The following is a 21292-nucleotide window of genomic DNA, read 5'->3' as shown; positions in this document are numbered from 1 at the left end:
CTGCCGTGTTCATTCCGGGGATTCTGAATTGGGAGGCCGACTTTCTCAGTCGGCAGGAGATAAATGCAGGAGAGTTGGCCCTACATCCACAGGTTTTTCGGAATCTTGTGGACAGGTGGGGTCTACCATAAATAGATCTGATGGCATCAAGAAGGAACAACAAGGTTCCCAGGTACGGATCCTGGACAAGAGATCCGAGAGCCGAGTTTGTAGACGCACTGACAGTAAAGTGGCGTTACAAGCTGGTATATCTGTTCCCCCATTTGCTCTTCTTCCCAGAGTGGTCAGAAAGATGAAGCAATAGGTCAGCACCGTGATATTAATAGCTCCGGCGTGGCCGAGACGGCACTGGTTCACAGATCTACGATCTCTCTCCATAGACACTCCATGGCCTCTGCCATTGAGACCGTATTTGTTGCTGCAGGGTCCCTGCTGGTACCCGGATCTTAATCGGCTATCGTTGACGACATGGCTCTTGAGGCCTCCGTCTTGAGGAAGAAGGGGTTTTCCGAGTCTGTTATACGGACGATGCTGAAGGCACGGAAACCATCTTCAGCCCGTATATACTATAAAATTTGGCATACTTTCTTTCAGTGGTGTGAACTGAAAGGGTATGACCCACAGAAATTTCTGATATCCAGAGTGCTTGATTTTCTTCAAAGCGGTCTGGAAAAAGGGCTCCACCTGGCCTCTTTGAGGGTACAGGTGTCTGCTCTTTCATTCTGGTTCCAACATAAAATTGCTCTGAGACCAGATATAAAGACCTTTTTTCAGGGGGTGTTGATGTTTCAGCCTCCCTCCGTTTCCCCGGTTGTTCCATGGGACTTGACTCTAGTTCTGAAGGGTTTACAGGCTCCTCCGTTCGAGCCTTTAAATTCAATAGACATCAAGTGGCTAACAGCAAAGACGGTATTTCTTCTTGCTATGGCATCTGCACGTAGAGTGTCGGATTTAGCTGCGCTTTCCTTCCATGAGCCGTTCTTGTTATTTCATCAAGATAGAGCAGTACTACGTACTAGGGAGGGTTACCTTCCGAAAGTAGTGTCTAAATTTCCTATTAATGAAGAAATAGTAGTTCCAGCATTTCAGGGTTCTAGTCTCTCACCAGGTGAGGCTTCCCTGAATGTGGTCCGTGCGTTGAGAATTTATGTGAGACGCACGCGCAAATGGATTGTGTTTCTGTTGTTGGTTTTTTGAGTTGTAATTATTTAGTTATTTTCTTCTATTTTTGAGATATTGTTTATTTGTTCTTGTAATTCTGTTTCTTTGTAGCCCTTTTGGATAATTAGTTTTCTTCATTTCTCTGCAATGTTCAATGAAGATGTGGTCACCTGTACAGTTTTGTCTTAAGCATTGGAATTGTCCTCCTGGAATATTTACCCATTGTCTATGGTGATTACTGTTGTATGCCAACATATTGTTTCCATTCACTTTCTTGATATGGGGTCTTGTTTGTATACTGTTTTCTTTTATGTAAATTTCAAGATCCAGGAATACCACCATATCTGTGCTGTAGGTGGTTGTGAACTCCAGATTTAGAGAATTACTGTTCATATAAATAAGAAATTCCTTCAGCTCGTCATGGGACCTGTGGCCGGAGGCTGGCCACACGTGAATCATGGCCGCGGCTCTGAAAGGGTTAACCCCCTGTGCTGCGGCGCCATTTTTAAATGTAACAGGTGCTAGGCGCTCTGTATTTAAATGTTTTAACGGTGCTGGGTGTGTATTAAAATGTATTTATATAGTCTTCCGTGGCCCGGACCTCCTCTGACGACCGCGGCAGTATTAACCCCTCGTTGCACGGTGTCAGGGGGGAGGTTGTAAGGAGCCATTGAGTGCTCTATGCTGGGGATGGGAGCTTAGCTCCCGGTGGCACAGCTACACAGCAAGGCTGCAGTGCTGTGTGCTGACTGCCTGGAGCCGTAAGCACAGCTCCCTGGGCTCCAGGGCAGCAGGAAGCCGCTGCAGCCAGGACAAGTGTCCCAGACTGCAGGGCTAAGCACTGCTTGCAGGGGGGACTAGGCTAGCCGGCTCCCTCCATGGCGCTGGTTAACCCCTGGTGCACGGTACCGTGGGGCACTGTGCGCTGACGCTGGGGGTTGGCGGCCTACCTCCCGACGCCCCAGATCCACGGCTCAGCGTGGATGCCAGTTAACCCTTGATGTGCTGCACCGAGGGGAGGACTGCGGCAGCTGCACGCTGGGGGTCGGTACCCCAGTACGAAGGAGAAGCCGAGGGGGCTGTGTACCAGCTACTGGGGACCGGTGCGCTGTCCCAGGAGTTAACTGTGCCACCAGCCCCAGGAGCTCCAGAGGCTGCGACTAAGCAGTGGGGGTGGGAGCGCTGGGGGACCAGGCAAGCAAGCTTCTGGTAACCCCCGGTACTGAGAGAGCCCCAGCCCTGAGCTCAGTCTGCAAGAGTTCCGGTCTAGGAAAGCCCAGCACTTAGCCCAGAGTATACAAAAACACATGGGTTTAAATAAAAATGTCTTTAAACTGTATGTGCAGCACTGAGCTGAGCTCACAGAACCCAAGCTGCAGGGCTGCAGTGATTAGAGCCTGATGTGGGGCACAGGCACAGAGTGCATATGTGTACAATATAAACATTTAATTTAACGGTATATACTTAATGTATGATTTTAAATGTATTATTTAAGGAAAATTGCACTTACCTTTGATTTCCCTGGTTGGCCAGGGATTCCAGAGTTCTCAGTGGGCTGCTGGATCCTCCAGCCCCTTCCAGAGCAATAAATGTGCCACCTATGCAGCCTAATGCCTGGAAGTGGTATGAGGATGTGCATAGGAAGCTGGCTAATGCAGCCAGATAATTGTTCTCAGCGAGCTCCAAAAGAGCTTCCCCTCTGTGGCCAGGAAACCATGCCTAGGGACCCTGCTTGTCCACCTCTGGAGCTCAGATTCAGGCAGGGGTGGCAGGCTTGGTCCAACAGCAGATTCCTGGTAGACGGTTTTGGGGGTAAACCTCCCCCGGCCCTAGATGAGCCAACTCCTGGGTGGCGACTAAAACACCAGGTAGGCTCAGGCACAGGGGAGTGATCACTCCCCCTTGTCCATAGGGGACAATGTTAAATGTGCATGTGGCCAGCACATGCACAGGACATACACTTAAGGTGATTGGTTGGAAACCACAGGGCGGACTTAACCCCTGTGGTATTGTGTATTGGAGTGGCATAAAAGAAGGCTGCATACCTGGTAAAAATGTGAAACCTTGTATATCTTTGTAATATCAAGACTGCTGTATCATCTATGTATACTATACCCCCGTAAAGCTAAAGGGAAGATCTTTTTCAAGTCTGTGAGCAATAAACATCTTTGCCGTACAACTGCATCTGAATCTTGCGACCAACAGAATTGCAAAAAGCGCTATTCCATTCTCCAGCTGTTCTTTATTGATGCAAACGTCTCCAAATCTCAAACCATTTGCCAGCTACCCTGCAGAGCCTGCTCCTTTGCGTGGGTCAGGAGAAATCAACCGACACCAATCGGGGTGTGGTCGCAGCTAGCTAACGCATACGCAGCAGAAGCGGTTCCAGGTGCCGGAGGTAGGAGTCTGAGTGTACATAAGGAAAAGCGGTTCCAAACGACAATGGTGGGAGTTCGGAGGTGGCAGCTATATACCCACCCACTGTGCAGTGGTTGGAGTCAGTGACAAGCGGTCACTGATGGTAAGCAGGGATCCCTGATACCCCAAGGTCCAGTAATCTGTGATCGGGAGTAGAGGCAGCGGCTATCTGGTCACAGGACCAATTCCAGATGAAAAACAGATTGTCTAAATACTGTACCTATTCACAATTTTATCTTTGTAGATAATGCAATGATACCAGCATCTATGCTTTTCATGTATTTCATGAGGCTTATATAAGCTAGAAGTTTTTATAGTCTTGAATCATTTTTTTTCATAAATATTTTCTATCTTTGTAGTGTTCCCTCTAGCTACGGCGGGCAGGCAACTGGCCGGGCGGGCTGGCCGGAGCCAGAGAGGGCAATCTTGTGCGCGCCGAAGGTGCGCGCTCGACCGAAAAGGGGGCGTGGTTATGAAAAGGGGGCTTGTCTATAAGACACGTCCCCTTTTCGTCATACTTGGGGGCGTGCCCGGCGCTTACGGACATGCCGGGCAGCCCCCAGGCGCTGCAGAAAGGGAGAATAGACGCCGGGCGCATGCGCCCGGCGTCTATTCTCCGGCGGTGACCGGGACACCGCATGTTTCTCCACCCACGGGACACTGCGTCCCGTGGGTGAGAACGGCTCCCGCAGGCTGTTAGGGCAGGGCGCTTTTTGCCCTCCTCCTGGAGGGCAGGGTGCTTTTTGCCCTCCAGAAGGAGGGCAGGGTGCCGCGCCCCGCTAAAACAGCCTAGCGGGAACGCTATCTTTGTATTTTCTTATTACAACATGGGTGCTTCCTGATTTCTCACTGCCCTACCATATGTATGGTACTCTGTAATGCCGACACACCCACGCTTGCCTCCGGTACTGCGCCCGGTGACCTTCAATTACCTTTCCCAGTCAGGAGAGGAATAAATATATAGCATCTACGGCAGCACTCAGGACGACTTGTAAAATAGATATACTGTGACAGAAGCACTGGTAAAGTGCTAAATGGCAAATATATTTCTCCAAGGTTTCTGACCTATGTATTTTAAACCCTTTGCTTGATGAGAGTTTCGGGATTTTCTGGCCTTCAACTTGAGAACAGGCTAATTAGTGCCTGCAGCTGTGAGAGCTCATATAAGCTGTGTCAGGTTTGGCTCTTGTACTACTTTTAAATACTGTGCCTATGCTTGTGGTGAGGGAAATAGGCCCTACCACTTTGAGAGGGGGAATCTGTTTCGTGCTAGGATTTGTATATTTTCCATTTTATACTGCACAATATAAACTAGCTGAGGCTAGCTTGTAGGAAAACCCTGGACTCGTGTTCTGTTTCCTTACTGCTGTGTGTTTGCAGGTTGCATCTACCCCAGGAGTGGGACCTCCTGCCCCAATCTTATTACAATAGGTAGAGCTATATAACTAGACAGATAAAGTTATTATATATATATATATATATATATATATATATACACACACATACAGATTCAGAGGTATAGGCGGCACTCATCCAGACTTGTAATAAGTATAGAATACGTCCATTATTTCCAACGTTTTGGAAGGAGTACCTCCATCTTAAGATGGAGGTACTCCCTCAGAAAAGTTGGAAATAAAGGACGTATTTTATACTTATTACAAGTCTGGATAAGTGCCGCCTATACCTCCGAATCTGTATATTGAGTGGGCAGACACTCTAGGAGGGCACCACAGCAAGATATATGATTGAAACCACACAGAGTGCCAGCCTCGCAGGGTTCGTTTATCTTTATTAGCACAGTTTTCATCTTTTTTTATTACTTTTTGTGGGACTAGCACTACTCCTCATTTTACCTAGCCGCTATTTTTTTCCCTATAGACTAATATACAATTTTCTATTAAATTTATATATAGGATATATTACATCCTTAATCTATTAGTATTTTGTAAGTTTTTTATTAGCACTAAGGAATTTTTTCTGCCTTTTCTTTTGTGTCAAAAGTGAGGGATAGATCTATCACCCTTTGCCTAGAACTTGGGAACCGGGTGAAAGTTCCCCCTTGGGCATTATCTAGGGCTGGCCGGCTCCTGGGATAGTAAAAAGAGCCTAGAGTCCTAGGGTTCTGCTCTATTTAGTAAGGTTTGTTTCTTCTCCTATATTATGTGTATGAGTGTGAACGGTAGAAGCCCAGAGTGTTCTGCATGATGTTGTACTAAGCACAAACCTCTGGAAATAGGGGTGAGAATAATATTAATTAATGATGCCTTTTCTGTGGGATACTTGGATAACTATTTTATTTCTACCAGATGGAGAGAATACAAGGAAGACCTCTGAGGGACATCTCATTTTGTCTCCAGATTTTAAACTAGAAGATAACCACACACAAGGATCTCCGGAAGAAAATTACCTAACCCTAAATATACATCCATCACTTCTTAGTGCAGATATACCATCTGATCCCTCTATTTTTGAAGAATGTACTTCTGGTTACTCACATATTGTTGCACATAGTACAGATCATAGCAGTGATACAGTCACTTCTGATTGTGGAAAATGTTTTACGCCCAAATCAGCTCTTATTAGACATCAGATAAGTCACACAGGTGAGAAACCATTTCTATGTTCTGAGTGTGGGAAATGTTTTACAAAGAAATCACATCTAATTACACATGAGAGACATCACACAGGTGAGAACCCATTTCCATGTTCTGAGTGTGGGAAATGTTTTACACGGAAATCACAACTTGTTAGACATGAGAGATGTCACACAGGTGAGAAACCATTTCCATGTTCTGAGTGTGGGAAATGCTTTGCACAGAAATCAAAGCTTATTATACATCAGAGAAGTCACACAGGTGAGAAACTATTTCCATGTCCTGAGTGTGGGAAATGTTTTACACAGAAATCACATCTTGTTATACATGAGAGAAGTCATACAGGTGAGAAACCATTTCCATGTTCTGAGTGTGGGAAATGTTTTACAACAAAATCACATCTTGTTATACATGAGAGAAGTCACACAGGTGAGAAACCATTTTCATGTTCTGAATGTGGGAAATGTTTTACAAGGAAATCAAATCTTATTTCACATCAGAGAAGTCACACAGGTGACAAACCATTTCCATGTTCTGAGTGTGGGAAATGTTTTACAAAGAAATCATATCTAATTACACATCAGAGAAGTCACACAGGTGCAAAACCATTTTCATGTTCTGAGTGTGGGAAGTGTTTTACACAGAAATCAGATCTTGTTAGACATCATAGAAGTCACACAGGTGAAAAACCATTTCCATGTTCTGAGTGTGGGAAATGTTTTACAGAGAAATCATCTCTTGTCACACATGTGAGAAGTCACACAAGTGAAAAACCATTTCCATGTTCTGAGTGTGGGAAATGTCACACAGGTGAGAAACCACTTATTCTAATCAAGTATTAACCAATTTGGTATGAAAGGAATAAGTGCTAAAACTCCCGTTCTCCATTCCTATAAATGGAGGAGAATCTAATAGTGGCCGTAATTCTCGATCGAATCCTTACCACCGAGTGCGTTCCAACACTTGAAACGCTTCCACCACGTGGTGGAGCACCGGAAATACATCTAAAGTGCGTCATCGGCATCGAGCGTATTGTGAACACGTGGATCGTTCCGCTCACGTGATGTCCACACGCCTGGAATGTATCACGCATGTGTGTGGTGTCACGCCCATCAAGTCACATGGGCAGTATGGGCGGAAGACCTTCCATCTATTTAGACAGGATGGGTAATGTACTTAGGAGACAACACTTTTCTATAAGAAATGGGATAGATAATAAAAACCTCCCACATTAAAATGACATCATGGTTTAAAAAATAAACATTTAAATGATATATAAAAGGAGAATACATTTGTCATAGTGAATTCCATATCTACTATAGAGAACATTCATCTAGCATTACATACGAGTACATAAATACTTATAAATGTGAGTAAAAAATATAAAAAAAAAACATAAGCCGATAAGATAATTCATGAATTTATAAAAACCATTTAAGCTCAAAATCGCTGTTTAACCCTAAAGGTTCCAGGGTCCTCAGCTCATATATGGTTTTCATTTCCGTTTTGGCTAGACAGATATCTGATTTTTTTATTCTCCAGTTTCCCTCAACTTTTTTAATACCTATAATATGTTTGATACCTGAAGTAGAACATGCATGTTTTAATTTAAAATGTTTAGATAGTGTGTGATTTTCATACCCTCTTTTAATACTCCTCATGTTCCCCCATCTATCTTTTAATTTTCTTTTTGTTTTTCAAATATTTGAGATTACAAGTGCATTCTATAATGTATATACAATTAGTGCTTTCACAGGTAATGAAATCCTGTATTTTAAAAACCTGTCATGTGGTTGTTGATGAATAGGTCTCCTTACATTTTTGATGTTGATGGGTCCTACATGGGATGCACTTTCCACATCGATAGAATCCAGTGGTTTTTATTCTATTGCTCCTTTTTTCTGGGATTGCACTTTTCACAATTTTATTTTTCATATTTTGCGCTTTTCTTTATGTGAAAGCAGGTACAGGGGTAATAATATCTTTTAAAAGGTTAAAATATGCCAATGTTTTTAAAAAATCTGTTCACTGAATGACACTGATTGTTGAAAGTGGACACGAAAGGGAGTCTTGGATGATTATTCTGCGATTGTGGTTTTCTGCATTCCAGCAAATTTCTCTGGGGGATTTTTTTCAACTCTTCAATATTTTCTTCAATTGAGTTTGTATCATATCTTTTTACAATGAACTTATTTTTGAGTTCTGCTTGTTGGAATACATTTTCTTTGGTACAATTTCTTATAATTCTCTGAACCTGGCCCTTTGGGACATTTTTTAGCCACCTCGGGTGATGATTACTGGTGGTGTATATGTAGGCGTTACTGTCAGTTTGTTAACTGTAAATTTTGTTGTTTAATTTATCTCCTTTATAAATTATTAAATCTAAAAAATTAATCTATTTATTCTTGTTAAAAACTAAATTAATATTAAGAGTTTTTTAAAATGTCACAAAATAAAAGAAGGTTGTCCTCTGTCCCTTTCCAGATAAAAAATATATCATCGATATATCTAACCCATAAACCTATTGTGAATAAAATCATTATTTTCCCATATTGTTGACTCCTCCCACCATCCCATAAATAAATTGGCATAAGATTGTGCAAAACGGGTGCCCGTAGCAGTCCCCCTAAGTTGTAAATATAACTGTCCATCAAACCTGAAATAGGTATTTTGTAAAATGAATAAAATGGCTTCTTTAATAAAATGGCTTTTTTATCATTAAAAAGAGGGTTCTTTCTCAATGCATATTCTACACCCTTAACTCCTGCCTCATGGTCAATAATTGTGTACAATGCACTTAAATCTTCTGTAACCAAAAAAGCTTCTTCCATAAGGTTAATTCCCTATATTTTTCTAATTACATCCATTGTATCCTTTACATAGGATTTCAATTTGATAACTTCTGGTTGTAAAAATGAATCGAAGAAGTGTGATAGGTTAGAGGAAACTGAGTCAGTTCCCGCAATGGGGCGTCCCGGTGGGTTTTGTTGATCCTTATGTATCTTTGGTAAGATATAAATTACTGGGGAGAACTGGATTTTACTTCATTACATATTTGGATTCTTGTTCACTTATTATCTCATAATTTACTGATCTTTGTATCATGATTTTTATATATATTCAATTGTTTCATTGGGATTTCCGTTTAGAAGTTTGTCTCTACATCGAACCCATGCACACAATAGTGGTTGACCTGACCCTCCCGCAGAATTGCTAAACTTCCTGCACGCAGTAAGAGCTCAGGCTGCATCTTCCATCGCAGGTGCTTAATTATTAATGTGCCTGTAATGGCCGAACGGTCACTTCCTGTCAATCAATGTACAATGAGACTGCGTGCTCACTGCGATCGGTATCCAATTGCATTGGGCGGTTTGCGCGGGTGCACTGCCACTCATACGCATGCGCAGTGCAAAACAACTGGGTGCGTGCAAATTCGCATCTGTGTTCTTTGCTGAATCAGGCCCATGCTGTGTTGTAAACAAACCGTGAAGGGTTAAAATGTGTTATAACACATTTTTCCTTTATAACACATTTTAACCCTTCACTGTTTATTATATATGTACTTCACTTTTTATTTTCATTCTTTATATGCAGCCTAAGCTGCTCTTAACTATCCCTTTTACACTGCACTTTTCTTACTTTGGCGGTGCCCTGGGGTGGCTTGGCTGGGCCAGTTTGGGGGTGTCCTGCGCTCTGGATTTGAATCCTAGTATGTTAGGAACCTACCCGGCAGCGGTGGGTAGGCCCATAACCTTGGCCAAGATTATGCCAAAAACCTCTATTCATTGCAAAAATTTATTTATTGATATGCAATCAGTTAATTTGGAGTTGAGCACCTGTACTTCTTTTTTTTGTGCAGATATCAATTGTCTCCACAGGTAGTACCTCCAATTATATATATATATATATATATATATATATATATGTTCAAGGTGTGCAGTCTGAAGCCCATTTCCCATATAAACATCCATAACTATGACAATACCGATCACAATACCGACAAGTAAACAATCTTCCTTCACTGTCACAATACCGACAAACGCCAACCAAGAAGTCACATCAGTCAGAGGAGTCTCGCCAAGTCCCGTAATTGTCCAGATCCGCCATGTAACAGACGGCAATGTAGATGACTAACCCCAGGCTAATGCGCGAGTTCTGCCTTCATACACCATCTAAAAATAGCCGGCCATCCCGTTTACAACGGCCATACCTGTCCCTTATTAGAGGGCAAGTTAGATAGATAATATACCGAGAAACCAAATAGAGAATGCTAACAAAATCCCATTTTCATACCTAACTATACCCTTTTTTGTTTGTTTTTTTTAATCAAAGTTTTTAAACACGCTTCCTGTAATCACATAATGTATATACGGGATACGTATCCTAACCCTACAAGGGGGATGTTTAAACATAATCACCTCCTTTCCCCTAGCCTAATCTTAAACCTCATGGGGGGCCTAAAACTAACCCTCCCCCCATAGCTAACAGCTACTATAGTTTTGCTTACCTTCATTCTGGAAGCCATCCGTCGGGGTTCTGGCATCTAGATCTAGACAGACCTTGAATATAGACGTCTGTCTTTAGTCCTGCCTCTAGCTTTAGAAGCAAATATGTAGTAGGCCTGCTTTTCTGCTGTGGACATTTTTAATACACACATATATATATATATATATACACACAGATAAGGGTGCACTCCATTAACCATCGATAGCGTGTCCCAGTGCCCTCTTTAAATATCCCTGGCGGAGTCCAATATAGCAATTGTGGAAGCCGTCACTCAGCAAAAAAAAATTTAACAGCAGGTAAATTAAATGTTTTGAAATCCAGAACCACATAAAATACATTGAAAGAGCAAGGTTCACTTAATACACACTTCAGCTCCTACATGTGTCACTCCAGTCCCCTCCCTTGCCATTCCAACCCTTCAGCTCACAGGCTGCCCCCCCACTGGCTCTCAGGCAATAGTGCCCCCATGTATTTGTGGCCCTTATGCAGTGCCTCCTGTATTTATGCCCCTTATGCAGTGCCTCCTGTATTTGTGGCCCTTATGCAGTGCCTCCTGTATTTATGCCCCTTATGCAGTGCCTCCTGTATTTATGCCCCTTAAGCAGTGCCTCCCATATTTGTGGCCCTTATGCAGTGCCTCCTGTATTTGTGGCCCTTATGCAGTACCTCCTGTATTTGTGGCCCTTATGCAGTACCTCCTATATTTTTGGCCCTTATGCACTGCCTCCTGTAGCTTTGACCCTTTTGCAGTGCCACTTATGCATTGTCCCGTTGTTTTTTTCACATATAGTAGTGCCCCGTATGCCGCGCCCCCAGCCTACTTAGTATTACTTACCTGACCACTTTGTCTTCTCCAACCTCTGAGCGCCGCTACTGCTGCTGCTGCCTTGTGCCTCTGTCTTGATCTAACTTTATCCATCGGGTGTACAGGGTAGGCTCTGCACCGCGTGTGTAACAATGATTTCACCCTCGCAGTGCACTACTGGGAATCCTGCTGTTCTCTGAAGTAAATGCTTCTTTAGCCTCCGGTAGCTTCAGAGGCCAGCGTTCCTGTCAGCAGGGGTAGGAGCGGAGCGCCCTATGCAATTGCACAGGTCGCCTGCCCCTATAAACGGACCTGCATTTGTGTTTGTATACACAAACACATGCATGTTTAATTTTATATGGCAAGTCGATATTACATATCTTGATAAAAAATACAATAAAGACTTATGTTTATTATTTTTTATTTAAAGTTAAAAAAATAATGCAAGCCATGTTTTATTCACAAAGCAAATCAACATAAATTTAGCAAGTCAACATAAAATTTTAGTTTAACATTTACAAGCTAAAAAATATGAAATATACATTATTTCTTATTGATGCAAATAAAAAAGAAATACTTTGCTTAAGACAAATTAAACAATACATTAAATGTTTTTCTTTGTATAATTTTGTTATTGTATTTGTATAAATGTTTTTTATTTATTGACTTGTATTTTTTAAATCCATTTTCACTAGTTCAAATTCCTCTATTAGCTATGAAAAAAGAATAAGATTAAAATCTAACTATACTCCAATATGTTATTTAAAACAATAACACACAGTCCTAAATTATTGAAACAGTTCTTCTTTCGTATAATAAATATTAGCCAACTATTTTCTATAGCTTTGTGTATGAAATTCTGACGGCTGATAAGTATCTCACTAAATACTGACGTTGCAATCACAAACTCTGAAGATCCTGACTGGGCATGGTAAGTATACTAACCCTCCCCTTCTCCCCCATCCCCTAACTGGAACCCTCCCTTAGTGGTGCCTAACCTCCCCCCTATGGTACCTAACCTCCCCCACTGTGGTGCCTAAACCCCTTGTCGTGGATGCCTCAACCTAAAATCCCCCTCCTGCAACTTAACCCTAACGCACCAGTTGTGCCTAGACCTAACACTCCCTTAACCTCTGAAACGTACCTTCTGCATGCCTACGTTTTGTATTCTGTAGCTGGGAACCTGATACTTGGGCTTGATTTAGCACGAATAGCAATCCTGCACACGCACGCTGAAATGTTTTTGAAATGAATGCCATCACAATACACTCGCAGCTCAATACTTAGAGACGCAGCACAACATAAATCCTCCCCCTTCACACAGTGATTGCTCAGGCTGCATATAGGTTTGCAATGGATAAATTATACATGCCCCTGCAACTTTATTCAAATACAGTGACACGTCTGCACTTGCTTGACCACATTCCCACACCACCCACCAATAATACTGCATGTCAATCACTTCCAGGTGGGTCTGTGTATACATTGCAATCGCATTCCCTATTTTAGTGACTAGTTTGCATACGCACACTGTAAGATGTATACGAAGAATGCAAGAATCGTCTGACTGCAAAGTTGCACTTGTGTTACTTGTAGAATTAGGACCACTGTGTATTTGAGTAATGGTAATTACTGTGAGCATCCCTTAAGCTGGGATGATGACTGTATCCCTTTTTTATTCATGTATTACTTTATCTTAAAACAAAATGTGGGGGAAGCCCCAGAGAATATATTGCACTTACCATCTACCCACCGCCTTTACAGCTCTATGCCAGCCTTGTTGGTTCCTCCCTGTCTAGTGACAGGCTGGTCCCTTCATGCCGTCCCACTTCTCCTGGACACTGAAAGGAGAAAGGTGGAGGAAAACAAACGTGGCATGAAACTTCAATCTTCCCGAAAGAAAAAACAACCAGCACCTGGTCCCCAAGTCCTACTCTCAGCCTGATATCCTCGTGCTGTCATCACAGGGTCATGCACACCAAAGTAGGACACAGACCCCTTACGCCCAGTCTAACTCCAAATACCCCCAACAAAACATCTTTTACCCTCCAAAAATAAAAGGAGTGTTAACAAAACATCCTCAACCCCTGACAAAAAATCAATCAATACATTTATAGGGTTACAATCAAAAATTATTTTAATTTTAAAAATCATGGTTCATCAGTTCTTGGTTCCGGGTCCTGTTCTTCCTGGCTTGAGAATTGCATCCGTTCCATTTCCATCCTCATCCGAAGCTCTCGATTTTCTTCATGCATTTGCTGGACTACACTGTACGTTGATGGCATTGCAACCTGTTCAGTTTGTAAATGTTGATCTACTTAAGAGGGTCTTCTTTTGATATTGTCCGTCAACAGCTACAGTTGATTGGCAATCAATCTTGTGTTTGTGTTGCCTTGATGATGTCACACTACCATATGGTTAAAGTGGCTGTCCATCTGTTGGAGATGACTAAAAAGCACATCAATCATTGTAGTCATTTGACCAAAGTACTGGCCTACCGTTTTCCAACTGCATGAGTGATTTAGCTGTATATTTGAAATCTGGTTCATGCTCTGCGCCAGGCTGTTAAAATGTTGTTCCATCCATACCAGATCTTCTGTCCTTTGTTCTTCTATCCATTCTTGATCTTCTCCTTTATTGAAACCATTCCCGATCTTCTCTTCTCCTTTGTTCAAACCATTCCCGATCTTCTCTTCTCCTTTGTTCAAACCATTCCCGATCTTCTCTTATTTTCTGTTCCTTCCATTCACGATGCTCTATATTGCAGTATTAATATAACAAATTTAAAATTATGTAAATAAACGCAAAGATATTAAAAAATAAAAATTTCTTAAATTTTTTTATGTATAATATTTATTGGGTCCTTACTAATAGTCTCTCTTTGAGGTGCATTTTCTTCATTTGATTGCAAGTTTGGTGAGGATGATGCTCCAGATGCAGTATCTATGTTACTATCTATTGTACTTTGTCCTCCTGCAATTATAAAAAACAATTTTTTATATATATATATATATATATATATATATATACACACACACACATACAGTATATTTAAAAAATATATATATATTTTTTTTTTTATGTTGATTAATAGATAAAATAAACAATTTAAAAATTTAAAATGTAATAACATTACATTATAACAACGGTATGTAGTGATTATGTCGATGTAGAACAGTACAGTGAATGAAACTTAGATTGTCTTTGATTATTTTGAAAGAGACATACCTGTGTCAAGAAAACCTTGTATTGTGGTCATAATCTTGGCTGCTCTTTCACCTACGGTTTCTTCCTGGTCAGAAGGAACTGTTTTTTCTGTGTTTTCTGCTTTACGATTCCAACATATTAATGTTTTACCAATGTCATAAAATCATATTCTGTTATGAGTATTGATAACCCAAGAAAAATCACTAGTGGAGTGTGTGGTATATGTACTAAATCAGATTCCCTTTATGTAATCATCAGTTCTTGCAGAATCCCACAATGAAGATTTGATGAATAAAAAAGTGGTGTACTCCACTCACTATGCAATAGGTGTTCTCAAGTATTTTAAGTTTAATTTAAACAAATGTGTACTGTACTCACATACAATCTAGATGTTTATTTCCATAAGTCTTTTTCATTGATTAGACAGCTTTGTGATTTCCCAAAAAATATTGTGAACATCCACCAGTGTTAATCACAAATGTTCATTAAAAAAAAAAATACTGCTGGGTGTAAGCACAACAGATAACAGGAGTTCTGATACACTTTTACAATCTACTGAAAATAAGAAAACATTATATTTCTGTGCCTTAGTTGAAGTCCAGTATGTTATATAATCTTGCATCATGCTGCAATCATTTCATAGTAAACAAGATTACTATTCTCACTGTGCTTGTCCCTGAGGGACAGATGTACTAAGCTGTGAAAAGTTATACACTGGAAAGTGATAAACTACCAGCAACTCAGCTGCTAACTGTCATGTTTCAGGCTGTGTTAGAAAAATGATAGTTAGGAGCTTATTGGCTGGTCGTTTATCACTGTCCAGTTAATCACTTTCCAGAGCTTAGTACATCTGGACCAAAGTGTTCGAGTGCACAGCTTCCCCGTTTTACAGTTAAATTTTATCCACAAGTCTTTAATTGACAAAATTGTCTTAGCAATGAAAGATACTTTTATGGGAATAGAACATCTGTCTCATTTTGGATGAACTAACCACGACAAAGATGAAAAGTTAACCATATCATCGAGTTTTTACATATTTATATCCAATTTATACATATACCCAGAGTGCAATTTTCTTTAGCTCGTGAATGAACATTCTAAAATTTAAATGTAATAAATGTTCCCCACTCCAATTAACATGTAGTTGGATTTAGTCACTAAGGAACAGGGTTAGGTATAGGGTATGGTGAGTGTTAGATTAAGTGTACTTACTAGGTGAGATTTTAGGCTCTATCACTAGGTAATGAGGGTTAGAGTAATGAGAGGGCAAGGCATATAATATCGACCAAAATGTGTAGTAATGTTTGCATTGTAATTCTGACTGACTGTTTCAAGCACAACCATAATGGACAAAACACTCCTTTATGTTTTATAGCTTAAAAATTATAATCAATAATTATTCAATGTCTCTACTAAGTAAATACATTGTACATTTTGGTTAAACATGCATACCTGTGTCCAACGTGGTTATTGCTGTGTCCGCTGTCCTTGGTTCACTTTTGCTGTCATGTTCTTCCTCAACAAAAGAAACTCTTCTCTTTCTCTCTTCTCCTGTATATATACAGTGTGTATATATATATATATATATATATATTTTATTTTATTTTTTTAAATCATTTAATAATTTTATGTATAGTGTTCAAACATTTTTAAAGCAAAGTAAATAACAATTTTTGATTTTGTGGTGCATGTTCTTTGCCTGCGAACCAAAAGCAGAGAGGTGTGAAGAAATACCTGGTAGATGAGGGTCTCCATTTGCCTTGTGCTGAAATTCGGGGCTCTCTGCCTTGATCCTATATCTTCAGACTCATATTCATCATGTGAAACATTGACAGTCTCCATTGTTGAGGTGTTTTGGTTTGCTTCTTCTGGACCGATCCTCTGGTCACGCTCAGTTTCTACTTGTGTCCTCACCTCCACGGACATGGTTTAAATAGCTATTAAAAAAGAAACATTATTTAAAGACTTACTCAAAAAAAGCAAAAAATTAAATGACTATTCAAACAGTTTCAAAATTACACATACACTTTTATAAAGTAAAAAGGACTTAAACAAGGTAAATCAGGTTGTGTACTGGATCACAGACCAGGAATACTCAGTGACATCCCACACGTCTAAAGTTAATTAACAAATCCCCTTCCACTAACCTTCAATAACCTTACATCAATACGTAACCCTTCACTTCACCCTTGCGATTAACCCTACCCCACAAAAGTTAACAGTATAATTTGACATAACTGGATTGTAGCCACAGTTATACTGGTGGCAACATTCAAGCTCCATAATGGTGAGCGTTGGTATGATGTGATCCTGATACAAAATTGCATCCTGTTAAAAATAAATATATTTATATCCCTTAAAAGCGATGAAAAAATAATGCAATCTCAAAAATTAAATATGTGTACCAAACTAAACTTATTATTTTAAATGTTTTCAAAATTTAAAATGTTGAACTTATAAAGTTGTTTACTATATTAATTACTTAATGCATTTATACAGGTCATGTTTTAAGGATATCCATGGTTTAACTACCTGTCTAAGTAAAATATCAAATTCTTCATTATGTATTTTCTTTAAACTAGGACTGTTAGATTGGCTTGAGGATTGAGAGCTTCTTTTAAACAGATGGCACCCTGGCCTTCAGTATTACAACTACATTGCATTTCAAATATATACATTCATCCAATTATAAATGTATATCTCTCCCATGTTACCAGGCATGCATCTTTGCATTAAACGTGTTTTGCAGGTGCTAAAAGTGTATTAAGATTTTTGTACCAAAATATAAATATATTTTTAAACTTTTATCATTTAAAAAAATAAAAATATTTTGTTTTCTCAATACCATATTTTTGGATACATGCATTAGATTATCTATAAACACACACACACTAATCAATAATCCCACCAACAACAGAAACAAATAATATTAATTTAGATATCATATAGACCATTGATTATCAAACTGGGTCACCACATAATACACATTTTCAATCTCACACATCAGGTGCACATCTGTGTTCCTTAAATTGACTAACACAATTCAAATGATCCATAGGTATAGCTAATTATGGGGTCTATTTACTAAGCATTGTTAGGAGACAGTGAAAAGTGATAAGGTGGCAGCCAATCAGCTCCTAACTGCCACCTCACAGGCTGTGTTTGAAAAATGACAGCTGGGAGCTGAATGGCTGGCACCTTATCACTTTCTTATCACTTTTCACTCTGTCTCCTAACACAGCTTAGTAAATGGACCCTTATATGAGGAAACCTAGAAAATAGGCACAGCATGGGGTGATAATTCCAGAGTATGATAACATTTCAATTAACTAACATATAAAGGATGTAGTTAATATACCGCCGGATTAAATGCCAGCAGTATATTTACTCACACCTAAATTCCAGAGGATTAAGAATAGGTGTCAAAATACCAACGCCTTCCTCAAGACCGACGCTGGAATGCTGAAGGACGCCAGACCGAACGAAGCGTCCGGCATCCATCTGTATGGCACCGGGGGGGTGTTTGATTTACTGTGGGCGTGGGTTAGGCACCACTAAAGGATGGTGTGAGGGGACAGGGGATACATGTAGCATTTATAAAAGTATTTTATTAACTCTCCCAAAAATAATTTTTAATAACAGTAAACACATTGATAAAAAAAACTTTCAGGAGCAATATGGTATTTGCTATCTCGATCAGTTAATCACCAGTTAGCAGTTGTCAATAAAAGAGCCGATTCCCTCAATACTATCACCAACAGTTTCAGTGCAAGGAAAATGGCAACTATGCTAGGTCGTGTCAAAGCTTTTATATTAAACACAAAGTGCGCGAAAATATGAGCAATCCCCTTGTTCAAATCTAGACGTTGTTATTGGTTATCTCACAGGCTACAGAACACGTCACTTAATTCATCCCCTAGGAACGGCAAAAATAATTGATAAAGGAAAAATAGGTTCTGATATGTTTGGTTTGCAGGCGGCCATTTTATCAGTGCTGTGAATAAAATTTCACATTTGCTTCCAAAATATTTATGTAATATCTAAATAATTCATACACCACCGCAGCTCATAGCTAGGATGGCGGATGATTAAGTTATGGCATCGTGATTTAGGCAAATATTTTTTATCAGTGGTGAGGCTAAGGGGGTGAGGGGTTATGGGCCCTTGGTGCCACCGGGGGGAGAGTTAGGGTTGGGGGTGTTAAAGGTTAGTTTGTCGGTATTTCATTTCATATAAGTTGATTTGCTGGTGTACGTGATGCTGCACATCTTCATACCGACTACTACTACATCTACTACTAAAGATAGATGCACAAACCTAGACGGGTGTACCTAGACGGGGTGTGAGATGCTGACGTCTAAATCAAGAAGCCCGGCATCCCTAACCATGCTTCAGCGGATTAGTATAGTTTTATGGGGAGGTAATTAATATTCCGTCGGACTAAATGCTGTCATTAGATTTACTGATGCATAAATTTATATGAGATAATTAAGATATGTGTCTAAATACCGACGCCTATCTTAATACCGATTTTAGAATGCCAAAAGATGCCCGACCGAACGAAGTCAGTCCGGCGTAATTCTGTATCCGCGGGTGACGGGCACGTTAGATTTAAGTACTCCTGGGGTGAATTAGCATTAGGAAACCCCTCTGGGAGTTTGAGGTTTAAGGTGTGGGGGGGAAGTTAGGTTTATTCAGCCCCAGTGGGGGGGGGACTTTGGGTCAGACACCACCCCTGGAGTTTTAAGGTTAGGCACCCTAAGGGATGGTTAAGAGTTAGGGGGGTGGACAGTTATGGTATGTAACAGCTAGCATCGGGATCTCCTCTTGTCGGGATTTGAACCTGTGCTTCACAGCCATCGCCCGTAGTGCGAGCAAGGTTTAGGAAACCAGGGGGAAGGGGTTAGGATCAAAATCAATGTGACTAACCCTGTATGTACAGCTGCTAGGGTTATCCATCTAGAATACGCAGGATATGCATGGTCTAGTGGTTTAGAGACTGGAAGATGACAGCTATCGTTAGCAGTCTACAACAGGTTGGATAGATATATTTAGATGCGTATCTGAAGTCCACAATGGGGATTTAGGTGTTGGAATATAAACCCCGGTGGCATCTCGGGCGCAGGTTTATTATTTACATTCCACTCAAACACAGACTTGTATGTACTGTAGGTGCAAAACAGGTAACATATGTCAGGTGTTTTGTAATTAAACACAACCAAATTATAAAAATTATACTGATTCACCTATACTTTGTCCACATACCTTGCATTACTTATTTAATCCTAGAAAAAGATGGTGGCTACGGTTATAAAATATGTTTTTTCAAAAAAAAAAATTGGAGTATGATTGACATTTTAAATAATCATAATAAATAAGTATTAAAATATAAATATATATTTTAAACTAAGTGTACATTTAAAAAAAAAAAGCCAAGGCAGTAGTAAAATCAAGTTATTTATTTTGTATTTATATTCTGTAAAGTGCAACTTCCTTAATATTTAGATTTTAAAGTGAAAAAATTAGGTTATAATCACATTATGAAAGAAAATAAACAATCTAAGAACTCAAGCATAACACAGGTCAACTTTTACTTAACATATGCAGAAAAGTGCGTCAGATTTATGCTATATTTTAGCATTAACATAAATATTTAAGGTTTCAAATTGTGTGCAATGCCTCTTAGAAATGTCATTGTGTCCACTGTATCTCTAGTGTGGATGCAATTCTGCAATGCTCTTTCTTTAGTGACATTTTCTTTACGTGGGGGGGTTTGGACACATTGGCTACAACTCTTTCGCATTGAATGATTGTATTGCGCTGTTCCTTGATTAGATGTGTAATCAGATTATAAATTCCCAATTTGTTGTGTCCTAGAATATTGTTCCAGCGGCGATGCCAACCTTCTCATTTATTTTGCATTCTGGGTATACCCAGGTCATTATTTACTGCTACCAACCAAATTGAGGGGGGAAAAGTTGGAGGGATTCTGGCTGAGTTGCTCCTCGTTCCTGTTTTGCCAAGTACATAATTTTCCTCAGAGTATTGAAGTACTGGTTGAGCGTTAGCAGGCATCTGAGTTTTTCATTCAATGAAGGCAGATGGGATTTCACTTTCTGTCAAGAAAGCAAGTGCTTGTAAATGTCTCATTTGTAATGAAAATTCAGGGTCTGACCCATATTGCTAGTCTGGTGTCCTGTATGTTTTTCCAAATATTTTAGGACAAGTGGAAAAGACAGCATTTATATAGACTGCTCCCAAACTCAGTCTTAGCTGCACGAATGGCACCCAATTCCAAGTCAGTCATGAAATATTGTGGCGCCAATTGGATTTCATTTTCATCAGCAAAATCCTGCAAATCCCCAAAAAATAGATTGTAGCATTCCAGGGATGTGCTGGAGAGTAAACCATACACCAAAGGTAGGAATCTTTGGGAGGACTCATCTGTCCCAACCATGGCATGAATAGTATATAATTGACAGAAAAGAGTGGGGCAGGTATTAAAAGTTCCATCCATAATCCAGTATGGCGCCTCTTGAAGTTTAATTAAGTTCTCTACTGTACAAAACAATAATATTCTGTTACCAGCAAAGGTTGTATC

General features: G+C 40.1%; 2 protein-coding genes across 2 annotated transcripts in view; one reads left to right on the top strand and one right to left on the bottom strand.

The window, feature by feature from the left end:
• The window catches only part of LOC148500910 (uncharacterized), a 542640-nt gene that overhangs the window by 109531 nt on the left and 411817 nt on the right, over positions 1-21292 (top strand). Inside the window, 1 exon segment of the mRNA XM_088451185.1 lies at positions 5886-6922. Within this exon segment, the coding sequence (XP_088307311.1) occupies positions 5886-6922 (1037 nt within the window).
• Positions 1-21292, bottom strand: part of LOC148500914 (uncharacterized) — a 243827-nt gene that overhangs the window by 138428 nt on the left and 84107 nt on the right. The window lies entirely within an intron of this gene.

Source organism: Taudactylus pleione, unplaced genomic scaffold, assembly GCF_031769625.1.
Source record: "Taudactylus pleione unplaced genomic scaffold, aTauple2 ptg000540l, whole genome shotgun sequence".
Lineage (NCBI taxonomy): Eukaryota > Metazoa > Chordata > Amphibia > Anura > Myobatrachidae > Taudactylus > Taudactylus pleione.
This window is presented reverse-complemented; position numbering and strand designations above follow the sequence as displayed.